General features: G+C 35.7%; 1 protein-coding gene across 2 annotated transcripts in view; it reads right to left on the bottom strand.

Moving 5' to 3' along the window:
• LOC150091480 (SMAD family member 6-like) overlaps nt 1–22,314 on the bottom strand; it is an 85,897-nt gene that overhangs the window by 7,564 nt on the left and 56,019 nt on the right. For both annotated transcript variants that reach the window (XM_090375810.1, XM_090375817.1), the window contains one exon: nt 20,641–20,718. In XM_090375810.1, coding sequence (XP_090231936.1) covers nt 20,641–20,718 — 78 coding nt within the window. The remainder of the gene's footprint in view (nt 1–20,640; nt 20,719–22,314) is intronic.

Below are 22,314 nucleotides of genomic sequence, written 5' to 3'. Positions count from 1 at the left end.
TTTTTTTTTTTAATCCTTGATGTGATATGAGGGCATTCAAAGTACTTTTGGGTCCATACATTGACCGTATGACACAGGCTTGATAAATAACTGTTGGGAACTGCATAGGTCTAAAAATAGCAACGTAGTTATCCCAAGCTAGCTGCTTGTTCTAGCGAACGTGGCTACTTCTTCAACTTCACTTGAAATACTGCATCAACAGTATAAATTTTATTTTCACCCTTAAATCACTGCACTAACTTAACCTCTTATATCGATCGGCAGTGTGTAATTAAATTATGATTAAACATGAATGATGTTATGCGCAAAAAAGTTCATTTTTACTAACAGTGGAGTACGGAGATCAGTATATGAAAATTTTTATTTCCTTTTTTTGTCTGCATTATAGTCTTTATAATTAAAATCAAAATGCAGTTTCACTTCAGTGTTGAAACTGCATAGTGGTTTTAACATACAGTATTAACAAAGCCGATAACGAACTATAATTTATGAAATATATCAGCATTACAGAAATACATTATTAATATTTTTGTGTTTGTTTGCTCTATAATTAAAAGTTCAGTTTGTACCCTGTAAAAACAGTACGTAATTGTCTCTATAATTTTAGTAAAACAGTATATGTAGCTTTAGTTCCAATTTGCATTACTTCATTAATTCGAACACACACAAGCTTTATATCAGTTCTAATATAAGTGCTTTGTTATTTTTCTCCTCCCTTATTCCTGCAGCATTTATACTCTACGCCTGAGGTCTCAAACTTTTATACTTTGCGCCTTCCTTAAAATATTTCCTAAATTTCACACATCCCTCCTTTCCAGCACAACTGGAAATAAACAGATTGACATAAAATTATATATATATATAATGTGAATTAAATTGAGAGTAACATTAAGAAAAAGAAAAAAAAAAAAAAAGAAAATTTTAGTATATATAGTTTCCATTCTATTCCTTTTTCTCTCAATTTTCTTTTTTTTGGAACTAATGTGTAAAGGATTTTCTATCGCCTTGCATTTTTCTAATTGGTTTCTGTAGTTTTCGCTATTTTACTGTTTTACTTTAACTTATATATATATATATATATATATATACATAGTTAAATTAAACGGATTTTCATTAAATTAAATAAATTATGCGTCTATTTAGAATACTCCTTAAAGTAATTAAAAAATTTATTTAAGAAAATAAAAATTAAAATGCGCCTGAAAGAAGAGTGAAACAATGCATACGTTACCTAAAGCGGTTTTTTTTTTTTCCCCTTTTGTAATTTATCTGTTATCTCATACGTTATCAAACTGTTCTTGAATATGTTTGTTCACAATATTAGCCACGCGTTTTTCATTGACAAAGATAAATCAAGCATCATTCGAAAAGTCTCAACCAGGAATTGAATTTATGACGTTAATCAAAATTTAATGAATCTAATGGGTTAGGTGAACTTGTTATTTTATTTCCTTATTAACATAGCTACATAAATATAATCGTGTTTGATAAAGTTCTTTTATACATAAGATATACTTCAAGTTAAAATTAGTACAAACTACCGAAATTAGAAGCGTTAATAATATATTTTTATAAATTAAATTTTACGGAAACTTTTTTTCCCCTTATTTTTTAAATAACAGACATGGCTAATAATAATAATAATAATAAATTTCGGATGTAACTCAGGGACTCCTTTGAATACCTCTGCGAGAAACGTAGCTTGACTTAGAGCATGCAGAGGTTCCCCAAGTGTGGGGCACGCTCCATAATTGGGGGGGGGGGGGAACGCGAAATACTTCAATGCTTTATATATATATATATATATATATATGCATAGAAATGCATATATTTGTAAAATTTTAATGAAATTTAGAATGGCTAACAAAATGTTTCTCAACGAGTCAAATATGAATCCACTATTTAAACAATTAATTAACCAATAAGCAAATAATATATAGCATCACTAAGATAAAAGAAATTTAACTTAATGCAATTACTGCACTTTGTTAATTCATCCTTTTTTTGGATTCAAAATTGGAAACAGAATTGATTCTAACAGCTATTTCCGCACAGAACAGGTATTTGTGTGCGGTGGTGGTGGTGGTGGGGGGGGGGGAGGGCTTAGCGAGATATATCGTACATTACGAAAATACACATTTGCGAATTTAAAGAATTATCGATCAATTGATTTCCTTTCACAACTTTTGACCATGCCTTATAAATACGTATTTTGCCTTATAAACAGTGTCGCCAGATCCGGGAATCTCTCATATCTGTTTAATTCTCTACAAGCTGAAACTTTTTTTTAGACAGAGAAAAAGTTTTGGCTATTTGCAGTAGAAAAAAAAAAAAAAAAAAAAGCTTTAGAAAGCAACATCAAATGCAGTCGTGAATTTAAATTACACTGGTGTTCGACAGCTAAGGAACAAACACAAAAATGTAAATAAATCGAAAATCGTCTATTGCATTGTGGCGACATTCGTTTTAATGTCTTAATAATGCTTAACAATGCAGAAAGAAGAAGAAGAAAAAAAAAAAAAAAAAAAACGGGTTTCCAGGTCTTTCCCCCTCTTCAGGCTACTGAAGAGGGGAAAGGCGAAACTAACATACCTTCAGTAACTTATGGTATGGTAGTTTCGCCACTTGCGCAGATATTGGCCCACAAACCATTCAAATCGACCCGTGAATACATACCTCGTACAGACAAAATACAACGGGACGAGTATTACTGGCATAAAAAGTAGCACACTACGAAAACGTCTCAAACCAAACAACTAATCACTTATGTTAAACCACACTAAGCATTTCTGAAGACAAGGGTTGGCCTAAGCAGTCTGGGGGCGGTAATGCGAGAGTGCAGTAGCACAGGCGTTTGGATTTATTGCAATTCAAGATCACTTGATTGCTAAATACAGTTAATGATTGCATTCTTCCCAAAACTGACCTACCTGATCGTGCCGGAGTACGAACAGAACATTTTTCCTGTTGTAAAACGCTCAATCGACTTGAGCAGCCATGTGAAAAAGTCAAACCACTTGTCAATAGTAAAATGGATGATCTTGTATTGACTGCCAGCTGTACTCCTTTTGAATAGTGTATTTTCTATTTAACTCAACTGTTTAAATTTTAAAATGCTTGGATAAGTAAACCCAAACACATTTCATAATTATGAGTAATATTTTTCAGCGAAAGGGCCGCAGACTAAGAAAACTAACGTGGGTTGCGTGTTGTCTGGGTTAGAAATTATCTGTTTGTATATTATGTTTTCGATGCTGCGCAACTGTTTACCTTTTACAGTGCACATAACTTTTACTGCAGAGCTTCATTTTTATTGATACTTGGATGTCAATAGAAAACAGCAATGGTTGCTTTCAGTCCCTCCTCCTTGCACGACAACTACTTTAGTATAATGTGGTCTCTATATATATATATTTATTATTTTTTTTTTTAATTAGTGCAAAGAGAGAGTGCTCTTAGTAATAGACAAGCAGGCCCACGGAATTTTTAATTCCGTGACCTGCTTGTATATTACTTCTCAACTCTTCTACTTCTAACAAGCAACTTCGTAGTTATATAAGGATTTATAAGTGTTTTTTTTTTTATTGTTTATCACTTTAGTGTTAAGATATGAATATTTGTAATCCAGATAAGTCAACCTTTTTAAGGGAAGGAAAGGTCAGAAAGAAATAGCGAGATTTCTTAGGAAACCGCTGATCATGAAGAAAGTTGAGAAACTGTCTTACAGCAACATACAGTGTAACCTGGAAGTGTTGCTTAATTTTTCGGTGTATTTTATTTTGGTGCAAACTGTATAAACGGGACTATGGAGAATCTGAAATATTTGTAATTCTCTAGGGTGTTATACGCATATGTTATCAAACGTTGAAAAATTTACAGAAATCAGCGTAAATATAACAGGTAACATTCTTACTAGCATGCTATCCAATATTGCAAACTGATTTCTTTGTCACTCAATGATCCCAGAAGTGGCGTTTAGAATTACTTCATCTAATTGTATTTTTTTTTTTCTTTCTAACCTAGTGGCACTCTTAAAAAAGCTTATGGAACACCCGTGTAGAACCTTTGGTATTCAGCTGTTTCAAGTAAGTTTAAATAAATTTCTTAATTATTCTGCATAGCCATCTGCAGTCATAAGAGCATACAATTTCATTAAAACTGTTTAAGGCAAGCAATATACCTGTTACAATGCACCATGCACTTTTTGTGGTTTCGCAGATTCGATCTCGTAAATTACGTAAGCTACCTCCGGACCAGTCATTTTAGTATTATTAAATTATATATCTAATAGTAGACTAGTTATTTTAATATTACTGAAATTATATTTCTTTTTTCAATGAAAACCCCAAACACGAAAGGTATTAAAACCTGTAGTACTTAGACGTGCATGGATTGAAGCTTGAGAAGATGAAAGAATATACTTGTTAATATTAGACTTGAATCTCTGTAGATTGTAATTTTCAAAGATACGTGTGAAGGGAAATTGTTCCAGGAAAAAAACAACATTCACGAGAGAGAGAGAGATGGGGGGGATATTAATTAAGTTATCTTTGCCCCATTGGAGAATTACCTGGAGATCGGCATTTAAGGAATCTGACCACTAACTGCAGTACAGTATATTGAATTTTGATTTCACTGCAAGATTATGCAACCCTGTCGCTGAGAGTAATGTATAACTGCGTGAATTCAGAGATCAGTTTTTTTTTTTTTTTTCCCTTCAGCTTTTCAGCCAAAACAATCCAAGAGCCATTTTGTCATTGCCCGACCAACTAACTTATCCCCCTGGAAAAAAAATCTGAATTTGAATTTCATTACTTACGACTGAGAAATGCTGCAATTTTCCCCTACCCTCGAAGAGAGAGATCGCAGATTCCACCTACTGAGTTATTCTTCAAAATATGCGTAAATTATTAGTTATGAATGATAAAATACTTTTCGAAAAGTACACAGTAACGTTAACGTTATTAAAAGGCCTTTCTAAATTCTAATTTCGCATGCACATCTTATATCTGTTACATTAACAGAACGATTTCATTAAAAGTTATTTGGTGAATAAAGAAGCCAAAGAATAATTTTCATCTTTTATACTCCTTATTCTTTTCCCCAGTTGTCGCCTTTGGAAACTGGGAACTGCCCTATGTCGTACATATACACGAGAAACACCATTCACAAAAGATAGTAGTATATAGCATACTCAAATATGTCAAAGCGAGAGAAAAAGCGAGTGATTTGACTGCAACTATGAAAATATGAGATATTTATTGAACCTTTTAGTATTATTAAATTATATATCTAATAGTAGACTAGTTATTCATGATGATCGAATTCATGAATTCGATCATCATAGGAGCAAGTGAGTTCAACGTATAGGGTATTTAAATTAAAAGGGCACCATGGTCTATCTGGCTTATTTCCAGGTTTAGGATATTTATCGTCCAGACCTTTTTTGTCATATTTGGACTAAATATTACCGTATTGGTTTTACGATTTCTAAATTAAATTTTTGCTTAACGAGTGGTTTTTTTTTTTAAATTGGAAATTCTTTAGTCTGAAGTTTAGTCTGAGTTTTTTCGACCGATTTTATTTGAAGAAAAAACCAAAACAAACACTGCGGTTGTATGTGATGTTCGCTTTTCTATACCCACATTTAGTGGTTTACATGAGATAATTGTGCGATGGCAGTTTGTGTCGCGTCTCCTCACGCTGTAACAGTTATTATTTTTATTATTTTTTTTTTCTTCAACTAAATTTCTTCCATTAAATAAGCCCTTCGTTTCAGAAGTTCATGGATGATGTTTTTAGACAAACCAACGACGGGAAACAATATCCCCACTGAGAAAAAAACAGTTGATTAGGCAAAATTTTAATTTAGAAATCGGAAAATCTAAACAGTAATACTTAGTCCATTTTTAATATCAAATTCAGCCCAAATATGACAAGAAAGACCCAAACGACAAACAGCATAAACCTAAAAATAAGCAAGATAGACTCTAGTACCACATTTAACTGAAACACCCTGTATATAGCCGACCGGACTAGCCACGTGGGTAAAGTGCCACCTAGCAACCCAAAGGTCGCGGGTTCAAATCCCGCCTCGGGCTTGGATCAGAGTAAAATGCAAAAACCTTTGGGAGGTGCATTATGGCCACAGAAGCCGATGCGCTAACAAAAAAAAAAAAAAAAAACCACAGTATATAAATGGATAATAAAATAAGGGTTAAAACGAGTACAATAGTTTTGAATTGTTGGAAAAACAAAGGCACAAACTTTTTTATTAATTTTAAATAAGTTTATTTAACGATTTCACGGGAGTTGCGGCAATCCACAGGCATGTCGTGTGCAAGTGCAGTGATCGATAGTGTACAGGAATGCGAACCATGACTCCTCTGACCTGTGGTCAGACGAATCATGGTTCGTATTGTTTAGTAGTGACGGACGCATGAAGCACAAGGTACCAAGTGCATCCTGCTCTCTGTGTGTGCGCTGTTAGAGGTGGTATTCCGTATCCTTTCGTTATTCTGGAGGGTCCTGCTATCTGGAAGGAAGGAGTGTATGAACATTCTTCCAAATCTGGTTCAATCCAAAATACTGACGTTGTAGCCAGACAGAAATGACTGTTGCATGACAACGATGATACTGTCTCTAAAACAAAAATTGTGTCGTAATGGCATGCAGAATCTGCCATGAGCTTGCAGAGTCCCGGGAATGAATCCCATCGAAAATTAAAGGCATCCGAGATAGGTCTCAGTAACCGACGAATGATGAATCCAATGATCATTCTCGAACAGAAATGTAATAACATCACCAGGAACACTTGTACACACCGAACCAATGTCGTGTAGGATTGCCGCTGTCATCGCCGCAAAAGTTGGACCTGTGTGCTATTAGATACATACTGTAAATCTTTGCAGGGTAGTATATGCGAGGGCTGTTGAATAGTAAACGAACACGTTTTTGGGAGGAGACTACTTTCCAATAAGTGAAACGCGGAATGGATGAGGGCGCAAATCAAGGCCGTGTAAAAGGAGGAGAGGAGCATTGGATGCGACGCAACTCCCCCCACAAATCAGCCATGCGCTCGAGCTCCCAGATTAATCAAACTAATCAAAAACTTCCAGCTGTGTAGCTCAACGGTGATGTCCAAGAAACAATGTTTAGTGCAGCCAGTTGAACTAAGACCGAACGCTGCCGTTTGCACACAGCAATAGTTACAGCATTAAGGATGGAAATGCTTTCCCATTTACCACACAGTTTTGACCTTGCGCCTCTTGACTTTAATCTGTTCGAGTTTTTGAAAAAATATGTAATAAGGAATTCATTCGGTGATGACGATGACGTTTAACCTTGTGTTGAAACCTGGTTGAATGGGAATGTTCCTGATTTTTACGTAAAAGGTCACCAACTCATGGATAATCATGGATGCTAAATACTGCATTCTGCAAGTCTATGCTAGCAAGCAATTACTGACTATTCGCACGTGTGCGTAAATTAATTGACATTTCAATCATATGTTGCATGCAAAGTTTCGGCGGAACGGAGCTGCCTATCTCTTATAGGCCACGTCATTTCCTGAACTTACTTATGAGAAACATTCTCAGGTAAAAAGTTAAACTTTAGAATCATTTTTAAATAACAAGATTGCGCGTACAGCCACTACACACCAGTCGTCACCTGGGAAACAAAGGCACAGCAGTTGACCTTCAACACTTCTCTAGTTGTATGCCAAGTCACGTCCCAACACGCTCATTTCGTTTTGCAGTGAGACAGGTTTTCATTAACTTGTGTTTTTGCAGTTTGCCGGGAAAATGACAAACAAAAGAATGGAATAACGAATCAACCTCAAAATTTTAACAAAACTAAAGAAAGCACCAACTAAACGTTATGAGCTGTTATGTCAAATTTATGGGGAAGATACTATGGCAAGATCTCGCGCGTTTGAATGGCATAAAAGATTTATGCCATTCAAACGTCATGGATACCAGACGGCCTGGTCATCCATGACGTTTGACCAGGCCGTCTGGTATCCATGAAAACTGACGGAAATGTGGACTGGGTAAGGACACTGATTAAAAGTTATCGTTGTTTAAGCATTAGAATGGTTGCATCAATATGGACAAAGAAACTGTTAGACAAATTTTAACTGAAAACTTTGAAATGAGAAAAGTGTGTGCCAAGGTGGTGCCAAAATTTTTTAATGAAGATCAAAGAATGAGAAGATTCGAAGTTTGTGAAGATGTTTTGAAAAAAATTGAAGAACATCCAGACTTTCTGAGTACTGTAAATACTTGCGATAAAAGCTGGCTGTTCCAGTACGATCCAGAAACTAAAAGATAATCAATTCAATGGAAAACAAAGGGATCTCCCAGACCACAAAAAGCAAGAATGTCAAATCAAAAATGAAAACTATGCTTCTTGTTTTCTTCGATATTAAAGGAATTAATATGGCACAGTGCGTCCTACCAACTCAGACATACGTTGAAGTGCTCACAAGGCTGCGTGAAAAATTCGAAGGGACTTGAATTGTGGAAGGATAGTTAGTTGATATTTTATTGCAACCGTCTCGTTATTTAATAGCCGTACTTCGTACTTTTTATCGTTGATACTTCATTGGCTGGTGACTCGGTAAAGGCAGATGCAACGAAAATTTTGCTAGCATTTTCACGTTACTCTCAACACGAACCAAAACTTGCTAAGCGCAATTCTCCAGTTAGGTAAACAAGATTTTATTTAAAATAAATAAATGCACAAGGCATAATACTTTAAGAGTTTGGTATCTATATAATATCGGTGTTTAGATACACCATAGATAACTCTTAATAAACTACAAAGTAGTTGTTGTAGGCATCATTTGCTGTTTCTCATATTGTGCTCTGCCTTCACGACGAGTTGCCATGATATTGCACTACTTCGAATAAGTAACTCTTCACTAATAGAGAAGACTATTGTTACTTATTCTCAGTTGAGTACCACCACCCAGACAGCACTGTTTCACAGCTATTGGCCGAAGTAACAATAGTCTTCTCTATTAGTGAAGAGTTACTTATTCGAAGTAGTGCAATATCATGGCAACTCGTCGTGAAGGCAGAGCACAATATGAGAAACAGCAAATGATGCCTACAACAACTACTTTGTAGTTTATTAAGAGTTATCTATGGTGTATCTAAACACCGATATTATATAGATACCAAACTCTTAAAGTATTATGCCTTGTGCATTTATTTATTTTAAATATTGACATCTACACCTCTTGGCATCTCTCATATTGTGTGATTAACTTCACAACTGGGTCGTCATGTCTGCATTACCAGGGTACCTGCCCACCCACTGATGATCGGCCAATAGCCGTGAAACAGTGCTGTCTGGGTGGTGGTACTCAACTGAGAATAAGTAACAATACTCTTCTCTATTAGTGAAGAGTTACTTATTCGAAGTAGTGCAATATCATGGCAACTCGTCGTGAAGGCAGAGCATAATATGAGAAACAGCAAATGATGCCTACAACAACTACTTTGTAGTTTATTAAGAGTTATCTATGGTGTATCTAAACACCGATATTATATAACAAGATTTTATGTATTTCCAGGTTCTTTGACGTGAAATACGGTCCATCTTGCATGATTCGCATGGCGGCAAACATCGCAAGTGTAAAGTTTGTTATTTGGTTTTTAGGAGTATTAGCAACTAAGGCTATATTTCTCCGGGGATATGCGATGGTAATTCCCTGACTTTCCGCATCCTCCGTATTTGGTGGTCACGGGCGCGAACCCCGGTCTAATCAAGAAGCGTGTGCTACACACTGCTGTTCCTGCCCACCTGGCTACGGAGGCGCCGCAAGTGTAAAGTATTCTGTACACAACTGCCAAAGGCATTCATTCCATTTGCAAACGATCAGAAGCTCTCAAGTCTGTAAAGGATGCTAAGGCCAGATTTAAAATTTTATCCTTACAAGATTCAAATTGTGCAACAATTTACAATTTCCGTAGGCAGCTCTTAAATGCTGTTAATGATGATCATCATATGTTAATAAGCAAAGAATGCGCTTTTGTGTGCTTCAAACCTTCAAGAATTATACGAACCGTTACTAAGTACACGCGCTTTGAGTGACCGGGGTTCAAGCCCAAGACTACTAAATACGGTGCCGTTTCTCCTGTTCTCTGCATTTTGTGACCTCCTCTGACCGAGTGGTCGAAAACTGAAAACTGGTCCGTGTTTCTTTGAGGATACTGGTACTCGTCAGACAGTAACTGTTACTTCTGATCGATATGTTGAAATGTTACGCAAATTTTTGGAAAACTAGAATTGCAGCGATTGAATATTGACAAAAGCTTCCTTTGGTTTCAACCCGATGGGGCTACTAAAAATAGAGCAGACAAAGCATGAACGTTGTGTGCAATATTTCTCCAAAAAATTCTCTCGCTTTAAAAATATTAATTTTCTTTGCCAGATCACTTGGATTTGAATCCATCGGATTATATTAGTGGGGAGACCTGAAAAGCAAACGTTGTGATTTGCCCATTTGATATTCCTCAGTTGAAGGAATGTGTACAAGCAGACATTGACCTAATCGACTTATGGATGACTTTCACAGGAGATTTACGATATGTAAACGAGGGCATGGTGGTGATGAGAATACTTTACAGAGGTAGATTTAAAGAAGTAAAGAACACGTCTCAGGTTGCAAGATCGATGGAATGTAAATAAGTTTTGTATTTCATTTTATATTTAGCCAATGAAGAATAGAATTATTGAATAATAAATAAATAAAAAAAAAACATCAACAATATCACTTTGTTCTGGGATATCCTATATATTTATTTATTATACAAGATAGTCTGTGTTTCTATTGATTGCCAAGGCATTGCTAAAATGTCTTTCAAATTGCGAATGTATTAGCACTACAAACCCAGTTTTACCGTGGATTGTTTACCTAAACTGCCTCATTTAATTACCACCGTCAACACTGTTTAACTTTTCTCTGTTGAATGTTTAAGTTATTACCAAGCTGCAATGCTACAAAATATGTAATATACAGTATTTCATCGAAATGCACACTACTATAAGAATTCGAGGAATTCCTGACAGGATTGCTTAAACCATTTTGTGATGGACCTGAGAAAATCTGGCCGAGGGTCATTACTCTAGACCAATGGTTTTCAACCGGGGTGCCGCAACAACATTCCAGGGGTGCCACGTAATTTGGGTTAAGTTACTTAAACTTATTATTTTTTTATTTATATATTTATTTCATTATAAAAAGGTGTACGTACGGTATCTTTTTAATTTTGTGGTGATCTATAATTGATGTTTATTTAGTACCTCTATATAAAGAATAAAATTATTATATATATAATCTATATTACGAATTGTAATTTTGTTTATAGTAGCTATATTATTAAGTATAGTAGCTATATTATTATTGTAATATCTATCATATAACATATATATATATATATGTTATATGATAGATATTACAATAATCCGATTCTGTGTGTGTGTGTGTGTGTGTGTGTATACACACACACACACACACACACAGAATCGGATCTAACAGGCGGAAAATTGAGTAAGGGTTCCACAAAATAAAATAATTACTTAGGGGTGTCGTTATTAAAAAAAGTTGAAAACCACTGCTCTAGACAGTTAAGATGGTACAGTCTGAATCGGAGTGCTTAATCGGAGTCCCAAACTTTGCACGTAAACACTGTTTACGACCTACCTACTAATTGTCTACACATGCGGCATACTCAGGCAAGCGAATGGCTTAAATGGCGTGAAGTCGTCATAATTAGTTTGCAGTTCCTCGACTTGCTCTCCGCGGGATGCCAGTACCGTTCCCTGTCCCATTCGTGGTTACCAAAGATAAACTGTTTGGCAAACATACCCTTCCCATAACATTTCCTAACAGAATTTATTCAGCACGTATAGGTATCGAATATACAAAGTGAAAGAAGAGAAGAATTAGAAACTGATTTAAAATCGAAACCACGGTTAAGCGGCTGTTCACACAGTTATCAATCTAGTTAAGCCCGAAAATCCAATTTTACAACAGAGAAAGCCGCGAATACTGGAATTTACTAGTCCATTCATACCTTTCCGTACACATAACACGGAAAGGAAACGAAACATTAATAAATAGAAACTTCTGGATGAATGCTGTCTGAAAATGAATATTTTGAAGCAACCAGTTTAAAATATAAATAAAATAAATTTTCTGTTTATACTCAGGGACGACCACACGGTCAGAGGAGTTCACAAGATAGACAGAATACAAGAAACAGCACCATATTCGGCAGACACTGGCGTGAACCCCAGTCACTCAAGGCACGAGTGCTTATGCACCTGCGCGCCTGACCACTAGGCTACGGCGGCCTTAAATATACATGATCTTTATTAAAGTGAGTTTCCCGTTTAATCTAACCGGGATAAATGTTTCACGAATATAACTTTAGAAAGAATAACTAACGCAGAAATGCAAACCCCCCCCCCCTAAAAGAAATAAATAATTAATTTTTCTGTTTATATTCCATGACGACCACACAGTCAGAGGAGTTCACAAGATAGAGAGAATACAAAAAAAAAAAAAAAAAAACAGCATCGTATTTAGCAGTCACGGGTTTGAACCCCTCTCCACTCAAGGCACGTGTACTTATGCACCCTCTCGAATGACCACCCGGGTCCACAATAGTTTGTCGTTTTATTATAGAACCTGCAGCAGAAGGTAGTTTAACACTGGATAAAGTGAAGTCGTCATCCGCTTCCTCAAGGGAAGAAATCTATGCACGCCGCTTGTCTGAATCCGTGTGATACCATAAAAATACACTAGCCAGCATTATTGTACGGAGTCATTTATCCTATAAACTTTTCTCGCCCTGCATAGCTTCTGGTGAATACACACAGCATTTTTTCCCCTTAACAATCTCCGAGGAGAGGACACGAGTGTCGTATATGGGGAAGGTTGCTCATCTAGTTGTGGAGGAAGCATTATTGTTCATGATGCTGAAATTCCAGCGAATCGAACAACACTTTTAGCGGAGGGAATGTGAAGAAAATGGAAAAACTGATGGTGGAGGACCACCGTGTAAAAATTTGCGAATTGGTTCATGGGACCACCCGAGGAAAACATGAGATCCGTCTAAGGAAACACTGGGCCTATTGGCTCTGCGAAATCCTGCCCGATGGATTCTTCAACTATTATTACCTTTACAGAAGATGAAAATGCCTTCTAGAAAGGTATCAATAATCGAAGGATAAAAAATAATAAATTTTCTGTTTATACTCAGGGACGACCAAACAGTCAGAAGAGTTAACAAGATAGACAGAATACAAGAAACAGCACCATATTCAGCAGTCACGGGCTTGAACCCCGGTCACTCAAGGCACGTGTACTTATGCACCCGCGCGCATCGTCGTCTTTAAATTATGCACACGTGCATAATTTAAGGAAATCTAGGAAATTCACAATGGCATCAGACGCCAATAACAAGAAAACGAAGCACTGTAGTTCTTAAACACACATAACACACACTATAACAGTAAGCCAAGCACATCATCCCTAAAAAGTTGTCAAATCCCTACTCTGTACTTATATAATCATCATATTATATTTTAGAACTTAAAATACACATGTTGCAAGCCATTTCTTTTTAAATAGATATGTTTTAGTTTGTTTTCCTTTGTATTCAATTACGACTAGAATATAATTTATTATTTCGTAATTGTAAATGACAGCTATTAATTAGGCCTCAACAAGAAGTACACATAGCTGTCTAAATGCAATATACTCAAATATTTCAAATCCATAAATTTTTCTCGCTACGCCTCAATGATTACTACGTATAAACTTGGCGAGTTTCATGAAATCATTCGTACACAGTTGATTTTACCCCTTATACTTCTAATAATTACAGATACACACAAAAAAAGAACTATTTATTACTGTTATTTTATTTATTATTTTTCTTTTCATTCTGCTAACAGCCACCTTTTCATTGCAAATTTTCGAATATAAACATTGGGATGAATGGATCCGACCTCAGAAAAACAAAAAGACCTTGTTGGGGTGTGTGCGCAATTCTGCATTCATTAAAGGATATGAAAGTTGCGAATTTGCAAACTTGCTACGAACGAGCACCGAAGCTGAGCACGTCAGAAAGTCAACGATAACGAAATGCATGAATTAGGTAATCATTAAGCGTATACGTTTCGTACATTGTTAACACCATAATCCCCACCTTCCAATTCTATAAGTAACGTAGTTTGTTCTTTTCAAAAAAATAAAAAATAAATAAATAAAAATCGTGTTCGATTCGTTGTATATAAAACTACTGGTCTAGCAAATCATCTTCTAGAACAAAGTGGGCCAGAACAAAGATAAAGAGTCCTTAAGCTATACAAGGCTTAAAACAATTTAATGTCATTTTCAAAATTGCATTGTCCATGCTAGAAGCGCACACAATGATGTTATCATTGCTTCCTTCCTTTCTCATTTTCCAGAGCCTCTCTGGGTAGGCCCATCCCTCCCAGTGACTGGGGTAACTCTTCTTCTGGAATGCCGTACACAGCAGGGGCTCGTGGGCTGAACCACTACCTGTGGACGACAGGGAAGGTCTCGGCGGCTTCAAAACTTAACACATCAAGGACGACCGGGCAATGATGATTCCTTTTCCTAATTCCGCGGAACTCATTCGCTTCTTTCTTTTCTTTGTAGGACGTAACCTGACATCAAGCGCTGCCAGATATTCGAGATGAGCATTTTCTTCCCTTTTTATTTTTTGTTTTATTATTTTTTTTAGGAGCTGGGATATAACCTGGGGTCATCACGCACGCTACATATACAGATGTCAGACAAAGATTTTACGACCGCGCATTTTTTAGTAGCAGGAGAAAAATAAATGTGTATTTATTCTTTGTTTGCAATTTATTTCAATATGTTAATGACGTTGTCTACACAATTAACTTATAATACGCGAGTTAATAAACAGCCTTTAAATGCAACTTGCGGGATGATTTCCAAAAATTTAAATGCAGTAGACTTGATTATTCGGGCTTTCTACGGCCCACGAAAGTCTTAAAATCAGCCTAAGTTGAATAACAAAAAAAAAAAAAAAAAACCCTATTAAAGGTGTAATGTTCCTTTCTTAACGTACATTTAATTTTAATGTTCTCCTAGTTTTCACGTTAAAGTGGAAAAGAACAGTTCTTTCTATTGAACAGAAACTTCAGTTAATCAATTTCTTCAGATCCTTTTTTCAAAAATATATGTCAAATCTTCATACATTGTACTATTCTTTTATAAATATGAATTCAATATTCATGTAAATAAATTTATTTTTTCACATTTACGAGGTTTTCTTTCCTTTTGCGGCTTATTAGGGGTTTCGATTATCTGGGCAATTTATTTTCCAACTACCGCGGTTAATCAGGAGACCACCGCATGTGCGTTTTAAAACGGGCATTTAAGGAAGTGTAAGGTGCATTTTTTAAATTCAAAAAATTTTCGATTCATGACAATGTTCAATTATGAATTTGTCCAGCCTGGTCAATGAACCAAGAATACTACCAACAGTTCAGTGGGCAGAAGGTAATAAAATTTCGCGATATAAATTTTTAATTTATAAAAGGAATGAAAATAATTGAATTTTTACACAGCAGTTTTTATTGTAGATTTTAATGTAATACACCCAATGCGAGATGCAAAAGACCGTTAAAAAAAAGGGTGGGGGGGGGCAGACACGCTGAAATATATGGTAACATCTTGAGTTAAGAATTTTTGAGAGAGAGAGATTTTTATGGTCGTGCAAATAACACATTTACATCATACTCGTACAGAAGAGAGGAAAAGTCATGCGGGGGGGGGGGGGGAGATGGCTATTTTATAGTTAATATCTAAATACAATATTATGGAATCGAATGCGAAAACGCAGACCTATGATCATGCAGGCTAGGACCACAGTCAGCCCTTCGGCAACATATGTATTATTTCGGTATCCTAATATGTGAATTTTTCTTTCTTGTGACTACTTTGTTGAAGAGAAAATAAGTGATTTTTTTTCTTCATTTGTCTTATTCAAAGTGGCGTATTCATCGCACAAGTTGTAATAATATACTCTAAAGAAACTGGTTTCCACACAAACTGAGTGTCAAGAGAGAGAGAGAGAGAGAGAGAAAGAGAGAGAGAGAGAGAGAGAGAGAGAGAGTAAATAAAAGTAAAAAAAAAAAAAAGAAGAAAAAAATAACGCTGTTCGGTAACCGAAAACCCGGGTGGTTAACGTGAGGGTACAGATATACATATCAGTTGATGGTTTGAACGCACGTAACTGATAAATACAGTAATGTTCTTGTATTCTCTTTAACTTGTAAACTCCTCCGACCTTAGGTGGCCATCCGCAGCATAAACAGAAAAAAAAAAAAATATATAAATAAAATTTCTGTTTATACTCCAGCACGACAGCCAAGTCAGTAGAGTTTACAATAAATCGTCAATACAAATATTTATCGTATTTAGTAGTCACGGGCTTGAACTCCAGTCCACTCAAGGAACGCATGCTATGCACTCTCGCTCCTAACCACTGGGCTACGTCAGGCATATAGATATTTATCTACTTATGCTCGAATCCAGGCAACAAGAATGCCATTTTGAAGTGTAAGCGGTGTTACCCAAAAGTTACCGAAAATGTGTTTAAAAACAAAATTCATTTAATTTATTTTGTAGCATGTGCCCTTCAACTTACTCCCCCCGAATCCACCCTATAAAATGTACTTGGAGGGGGAAAGAAATTGCAGAAAGTCTTTTTTTGTTTGTTTTTTGTAATACTGTCAAGTGTCTCCAAGACAATTAAATCCCATTCCTTGTTCATTTTCATATTTTCAAACAGTTGTCCCAGAGAACAAGGGATGAAGAGTAAGAAGGGAAACCACAGGCATTTGGCTTTGGCGAGAAACTATTGGACAGACCGGCGGTGTTAGTGGGATTGCTGTTTAAAACAACCAATTTCATTTCATTATTTCCTGGGACATTTTACCGCAGATCCTCTCTGTAATAATGCTGACACGCCTAGGGGACGAATACGTGATACAAAAGTCCATAGCAGCAAAAAAAAAAAAAAAAAAAAAAAGAAAAAAAAGAAAGAAACGATCAACATACTCTTCACCTTTCATCAAATTTGTCTGGCCTTCTTTGGACCTTTGGACATCACAAGAGGAGCGAAGATTTTTATTGGGATCACTGCTGTCTTATTTCCAGATCGTAACCGTAAAACAGATTTCATCGCGATGACCTTTAACAAGAAATCTGGGTCATCTGAAATTGTGGAAGATTGTGATACACACATGGACTCAAAAATTTCCTTTCGCTCATCTGTTAGCATAGAAATTAGATGGTATGAATCAGAGCTGAATGCTCAATACGTTCTACTTTGATATTAATATTTGTAAAATAGTAAGAGGAGTTTACCTCAATATAGTACGTAGAACCCTTCCGTATGATACTCTCCAGAAATTAAAACGAAAAAATCGAAAAACTTACATTAGAGTAACAAATAATTAAAAACCAATTTAACACAATTAAAATCAATTAAACAAAATTAAAAATCAATTTAACGCAATTAAAAATATTAAAAAGAATTAACGAAAATATTCAAAACGATTTTCCTTTCTGAAGCTGCCAACGCTTTTCGCAGGAATGAAATTTTCATTCGTGATCACGACAAGCGTTGTCAGCTTCAGGAAGGAAAATAGTTTTGAATATTTTCGTTAGATTCTTTTTAATATTTTTAATTGCGTTAAATTGATTTTTAATTGATTTTAATTGTGTTAAATTGGTTTTTAATTATTTGTTACTCTAATGTAAGTTTTTCGATTTTTTCGTTTTAATTTCTGGAGAGTATCACACGGAAGGGTTCTACGTACTATATTGAGGTAAACTCCTCTTATTATTTTACAAATGTTAGCATAGTAAAAAAAAATTGGCAGAGATTTTTCATATGTTCAGATCTTTCGATGAAATGTATTGGCAGCTTCCGAAAGAAAGATTCAGTTTTTTCGGGCATTTCATGAAAAGTGAGCCTTGTCCTAAAGAACTAACTCTCTAACCCGTTCAACTTTTTTTTTTTAAATCTGTCTTGCTTATTGATGGCTGTCCGTAATGTTCTTCGTCTTGCACGGAAGTCTGATTTTGATTCTTGAAAACTACCTGAATGTTTGTGATTTTTGTAAAATGTCTTCAAAGGAAGTTCGTAATGTGCTTGCGTTTTTGAAGCTGCTTTTACTAAACGTGAAAAAGAAGAAGGTAAAAAAAAAAAAAAAAAAAAAAAAAAAGACACAAAAAAAAAAAAAAAAACCGATGCGAGCTCTTTGTTCATTTGAATCACCCATTTACAACTTTGGAACAAATTCACATATGTGACTAACGCAACACGGAATGGCGTATGACGAAACAAAAATGCGATAAATTCTTTCACTACCCTAGCTAATAAAAATTCACACCACAGTATTATCGGTAACGTTTTACAGAACCACTCTCATAATTTTTGGATAACATCGTGATTGCCCATTAATTACAACAATTAAAAATTCACAATAAATGTTCAAATCAAATTTTGAAAATTTCAAAGAAAGTACAGTACGCTTCGAAACTGCAATTAATATCAACAACAAAATCTTACTGAGTTTCAAATTAACTTACTGGTCACTGTACTGTAATACGCACAATGATGAGGGCAATTTACGAATGGCATCCTCCATTTCTTCCTACACATTCGCTAATGATCCCCCCCCCGGAGACACAAGGGCAAACGAACGCAACAAGATGTCATGCGATGTTTTATTCTTAATGAACTATTGCGCAGAATTATTAACGCAAGATAATTATATTCACTGTTTAAGTACACAATGACAGAACGAGATACAACACCTTATTTACTGTGATCCATCCGCTATTTTAGTATGTTCAATAAATTGAGGCCAAGGACACGGAAGATTTTTCTTCCCTAGGAAGCGGAGCTGAGAAAGGGTCACTGCAATTCACAGAAACGTGCTTACGTACAGGCTGTTCCGACAAATCAGCAGTTGGTCTCATTCACAAATTGAAAGTTGCGATTCCTTGGAGTAGAATGGGGAAGGGGAATGCGCTATATGACTTTTAAACGCTTTCATCAATAATAATAATAAATGAGTGTAATTATTGGAGATGTTTATAGTTAGACATTAGGAGGTGGGCAAACCATTAAAACAGTGAGTGTGTGCAGAGGATGGAAAACTGGAAGCAGCCTTCAGACAAAAGTGGCTCGACAAACGTGAACGTTAGAAGGGCTAAAAATAGAAAGATTTGAGATGGAAATGACAAGTGCCAATGCACTAGCGAAACCTCAAAAACCCGATATGCTTTATGAATTACGTAATGTCGGTTCAGTGCTTCTTCTCGTCTGTAGCTTCTATAACGAACTACCACTAAAGTGAGAAAAATGCACGTACACAAACATTCCTTTTTAAAAGTTTGTGCATTTTTCTTTTTTAAGTCACCAAAACTTCTCTTGTTTTAGGCAGAAACTGTACATTGTAAGCATTTTCATAACAGAAATTGTACATTTATTGTGTGGGATTGTAAAGTTTATCATATGCTTCAGCTTAAAGCATATATTTGTTTGTATTATGTTTATTAGCTTCTAGAAGAATAAAGCCGTTCCTGCTTTCTCAGCAACTTGGTACATTTTTGGGAGGGAGCTGAATTGTTCGCTCTTCTAAAATCAACTAACATAGGAAAATGCCAATGAACACCAATAATAATTCTGTTTAGTTAACTACTGCTATAATACACCGGGGAAACTTGTGGTGCGGCGCAACAATTTAAATATTCTTTTTTTTTTTTTTTTTTTTTTATTATGCGGATTACTGTCGTAGTTGAGGGGTCAGGCGAGAGGGTGCATAAATACACGTGCCCTGAGTAACCGGGGTTCAAACCCGTGACTGCTAAATATGGAGCTGTTTCTTGTATCCTCTCTATCTTATGAACTCCTCTGACCGTGTGGTCGTTCCGAAGTATAAACAGAAAATATATTTATTTATTTTGGCTTGGCAACTCATTAACTTGGAAATGAATGTCGACCTCTAATTAAATAAATAAATTTTCCGTTTATACTACGGGGTCAACCACACGGTCAGAGGAGTTCACAAGAAAATAGTAAAAAGAAACAACAGAAAACAAATAAATCACAAGAATTCCGTATGGTACAAAGTTTTTTACTGTTATTATTTGCAATTATTTCATTGGTATTCATTAAGTGGATAATAAATAATAACTTTAAAAATTTTTACAAAACGTATACCAGTCCTTATAAAACAATCTTTAGTGTAATAGAATGTCTAGAATATTAATCTGTCAGCGCTTTTATTTAAATTTCTAATTACAGCTACTTCAAATAGAAGTTAAAATTCGCTTGGTATGGCAAGCGTATGTTATAGTGTTCCAAGTCGGCTTGGTAGACCAAACCGAAGTCCAAACAATGTAGATCATTGTAAGTAAATAAGTGTGGACCACCCCTGATCAGCACTATTAGCTGTACTCGTTTCCTTTAATCCGTTAGGGGCGTTTCGTTTTAGTAATCAACTCCATACAACTAAATAAATAGTGGCGTCAATACTCACCGGTGGGAGGACTGGGGAAGGACCCGTACTGGCACGTGTCACGCGTCTCCATGGAAACCAGCTCGCTCGGAGCTCGATCTGGAAGAAGATGAATAATGGTATGATTACAAATAGTACGATCCATTATCTCAAAATGGATTGTCTAAATCAGATTCATTCATAATACTGAATAGTCATTTCGGGTTAATTATGTATTATACACCAGTTTTGTAACTTCCTAAATTCACTGTAAACTTTTATCCAAAACAGGAAATGGCGTGGCTCTAAGGAAACCATCGTTGCTAATTTTTACTTATAAATATGGCATAATTAAGTTTATAAGAAATTTGTGAGCCTACTATAATACTTTTATTTCTTCTTTTCTTTTTTAATGCAAAAAAAAAAAAAAAACTGTAGCGCTCTGCTATTTAAATTTTAAAGAAATGTTAATTAGGCGAATATGATGTCATGTGCAAGAACTTCACTTCAGAAATTATAGGTCCCCCTCTATAAAATCTATTGCATATAAGCTGTATGTAAGCTGAAGAGTTATATGAATTCATAAATAAGAACAATTTTTATCAGTAACAATGATATCAATCTACTTATGTGAAACTAAAAAAAAATAAAGTCCGCAGTTCTGCGAAAAATTTAATAACTAATATTAGGGTTAAGAGGTCTTCCATCACGATATATGGATTAGGTGATAGAATCATCACTTGATCCATATTTCCTTAAGGCTTAATATGGAAAAGAGGACGCATAATATTGTGTTCTCTTCCTGTTCACATTTGTGTAAGTAGACAATGGATAAACAAGGTTTAAATGTGATGTTGCAGATTGATGCGGATCAAGAAACGCAAATGTATACTCCATTCATGAGCCATCATAAAAAGCCATTAAACTGTGACATCACAGGGTTTCACATTCTTTTGCTGATGGGATTCAATTTAAAGATTTCGTTCACTGGAAGCTAGCATGCGCGGTCTTGTCTCAAGTGGACAGTCATCTATTAATACAACTCATTTGTAATACGACTGAGGAAACAACTGGCTGGATCACAGCACTAAGGAATAGAGAATATCTATTCGACGTAATATCTAAATTGCCATAAGCCTAAAAGATAAAACAGGCCGAAATTGGTAATAACCATTCCTTTAAATGGCTAAATGCAAGCACAGTTGTTTAGCAGACACATAATAGAAAGTTACAGGTAATTTTTATATACTGCGGATGCATTAACTTGCCAAAATATAGGGTACACAAGTGTTTTTAAGGCCGCTGTTCTCATATATTGCAAAACTGTGCACGAACTGGAAACCACTGCACAATGCTTTGAAACACTGCACGGCAATTCTGGGTAAAAATAAATAAATAAAGTGCAGCCATTATCAACCCACTGCAGGATGGAAGCCTCCTCAACAATTCACACTGAGGGAAATGGACCATAATCTGCCACGCTGGTCCAGTGCGGGTTGGCAGATCGACCCTATTCAGCAGTCAGGGGCTTGAACCCCGGTCTACTCAAAGAGCGCGTACTACTGCACTCTCGCTCCTGCCCACTCGGCTTATGGCGATACAAAATAAATTATCTTCCCAAGAATATGGAAGTTAAATATTTATTTACTCTTGCAGAAAGAGATAGAGAGAATACGAGAGTATCACTACTTTTAGTAGTCACGCGAGCTTGAACCA

Source organism: Mastigoproctus giganteus, chromosome 1 (genome assembly GCF_048544385.1).
Source record: "Mastigoproctus giganteus isolate SK-2022 chromosome 1, ASM4854438v1, whole genome shotgun sequence".
Lineage (NCBI taxonomy): Eukaryota > Metazoa > Arthropoda > Arachnida > Uropygi > Thelyphonidae > Mastigoproctus > Mastigoproctus giganteus.
The sequence above is the reverse complement of the archived record's forward strand: the minus strand, read 5'-3'. Positions and strand labels throughout refer to the sequence as shown.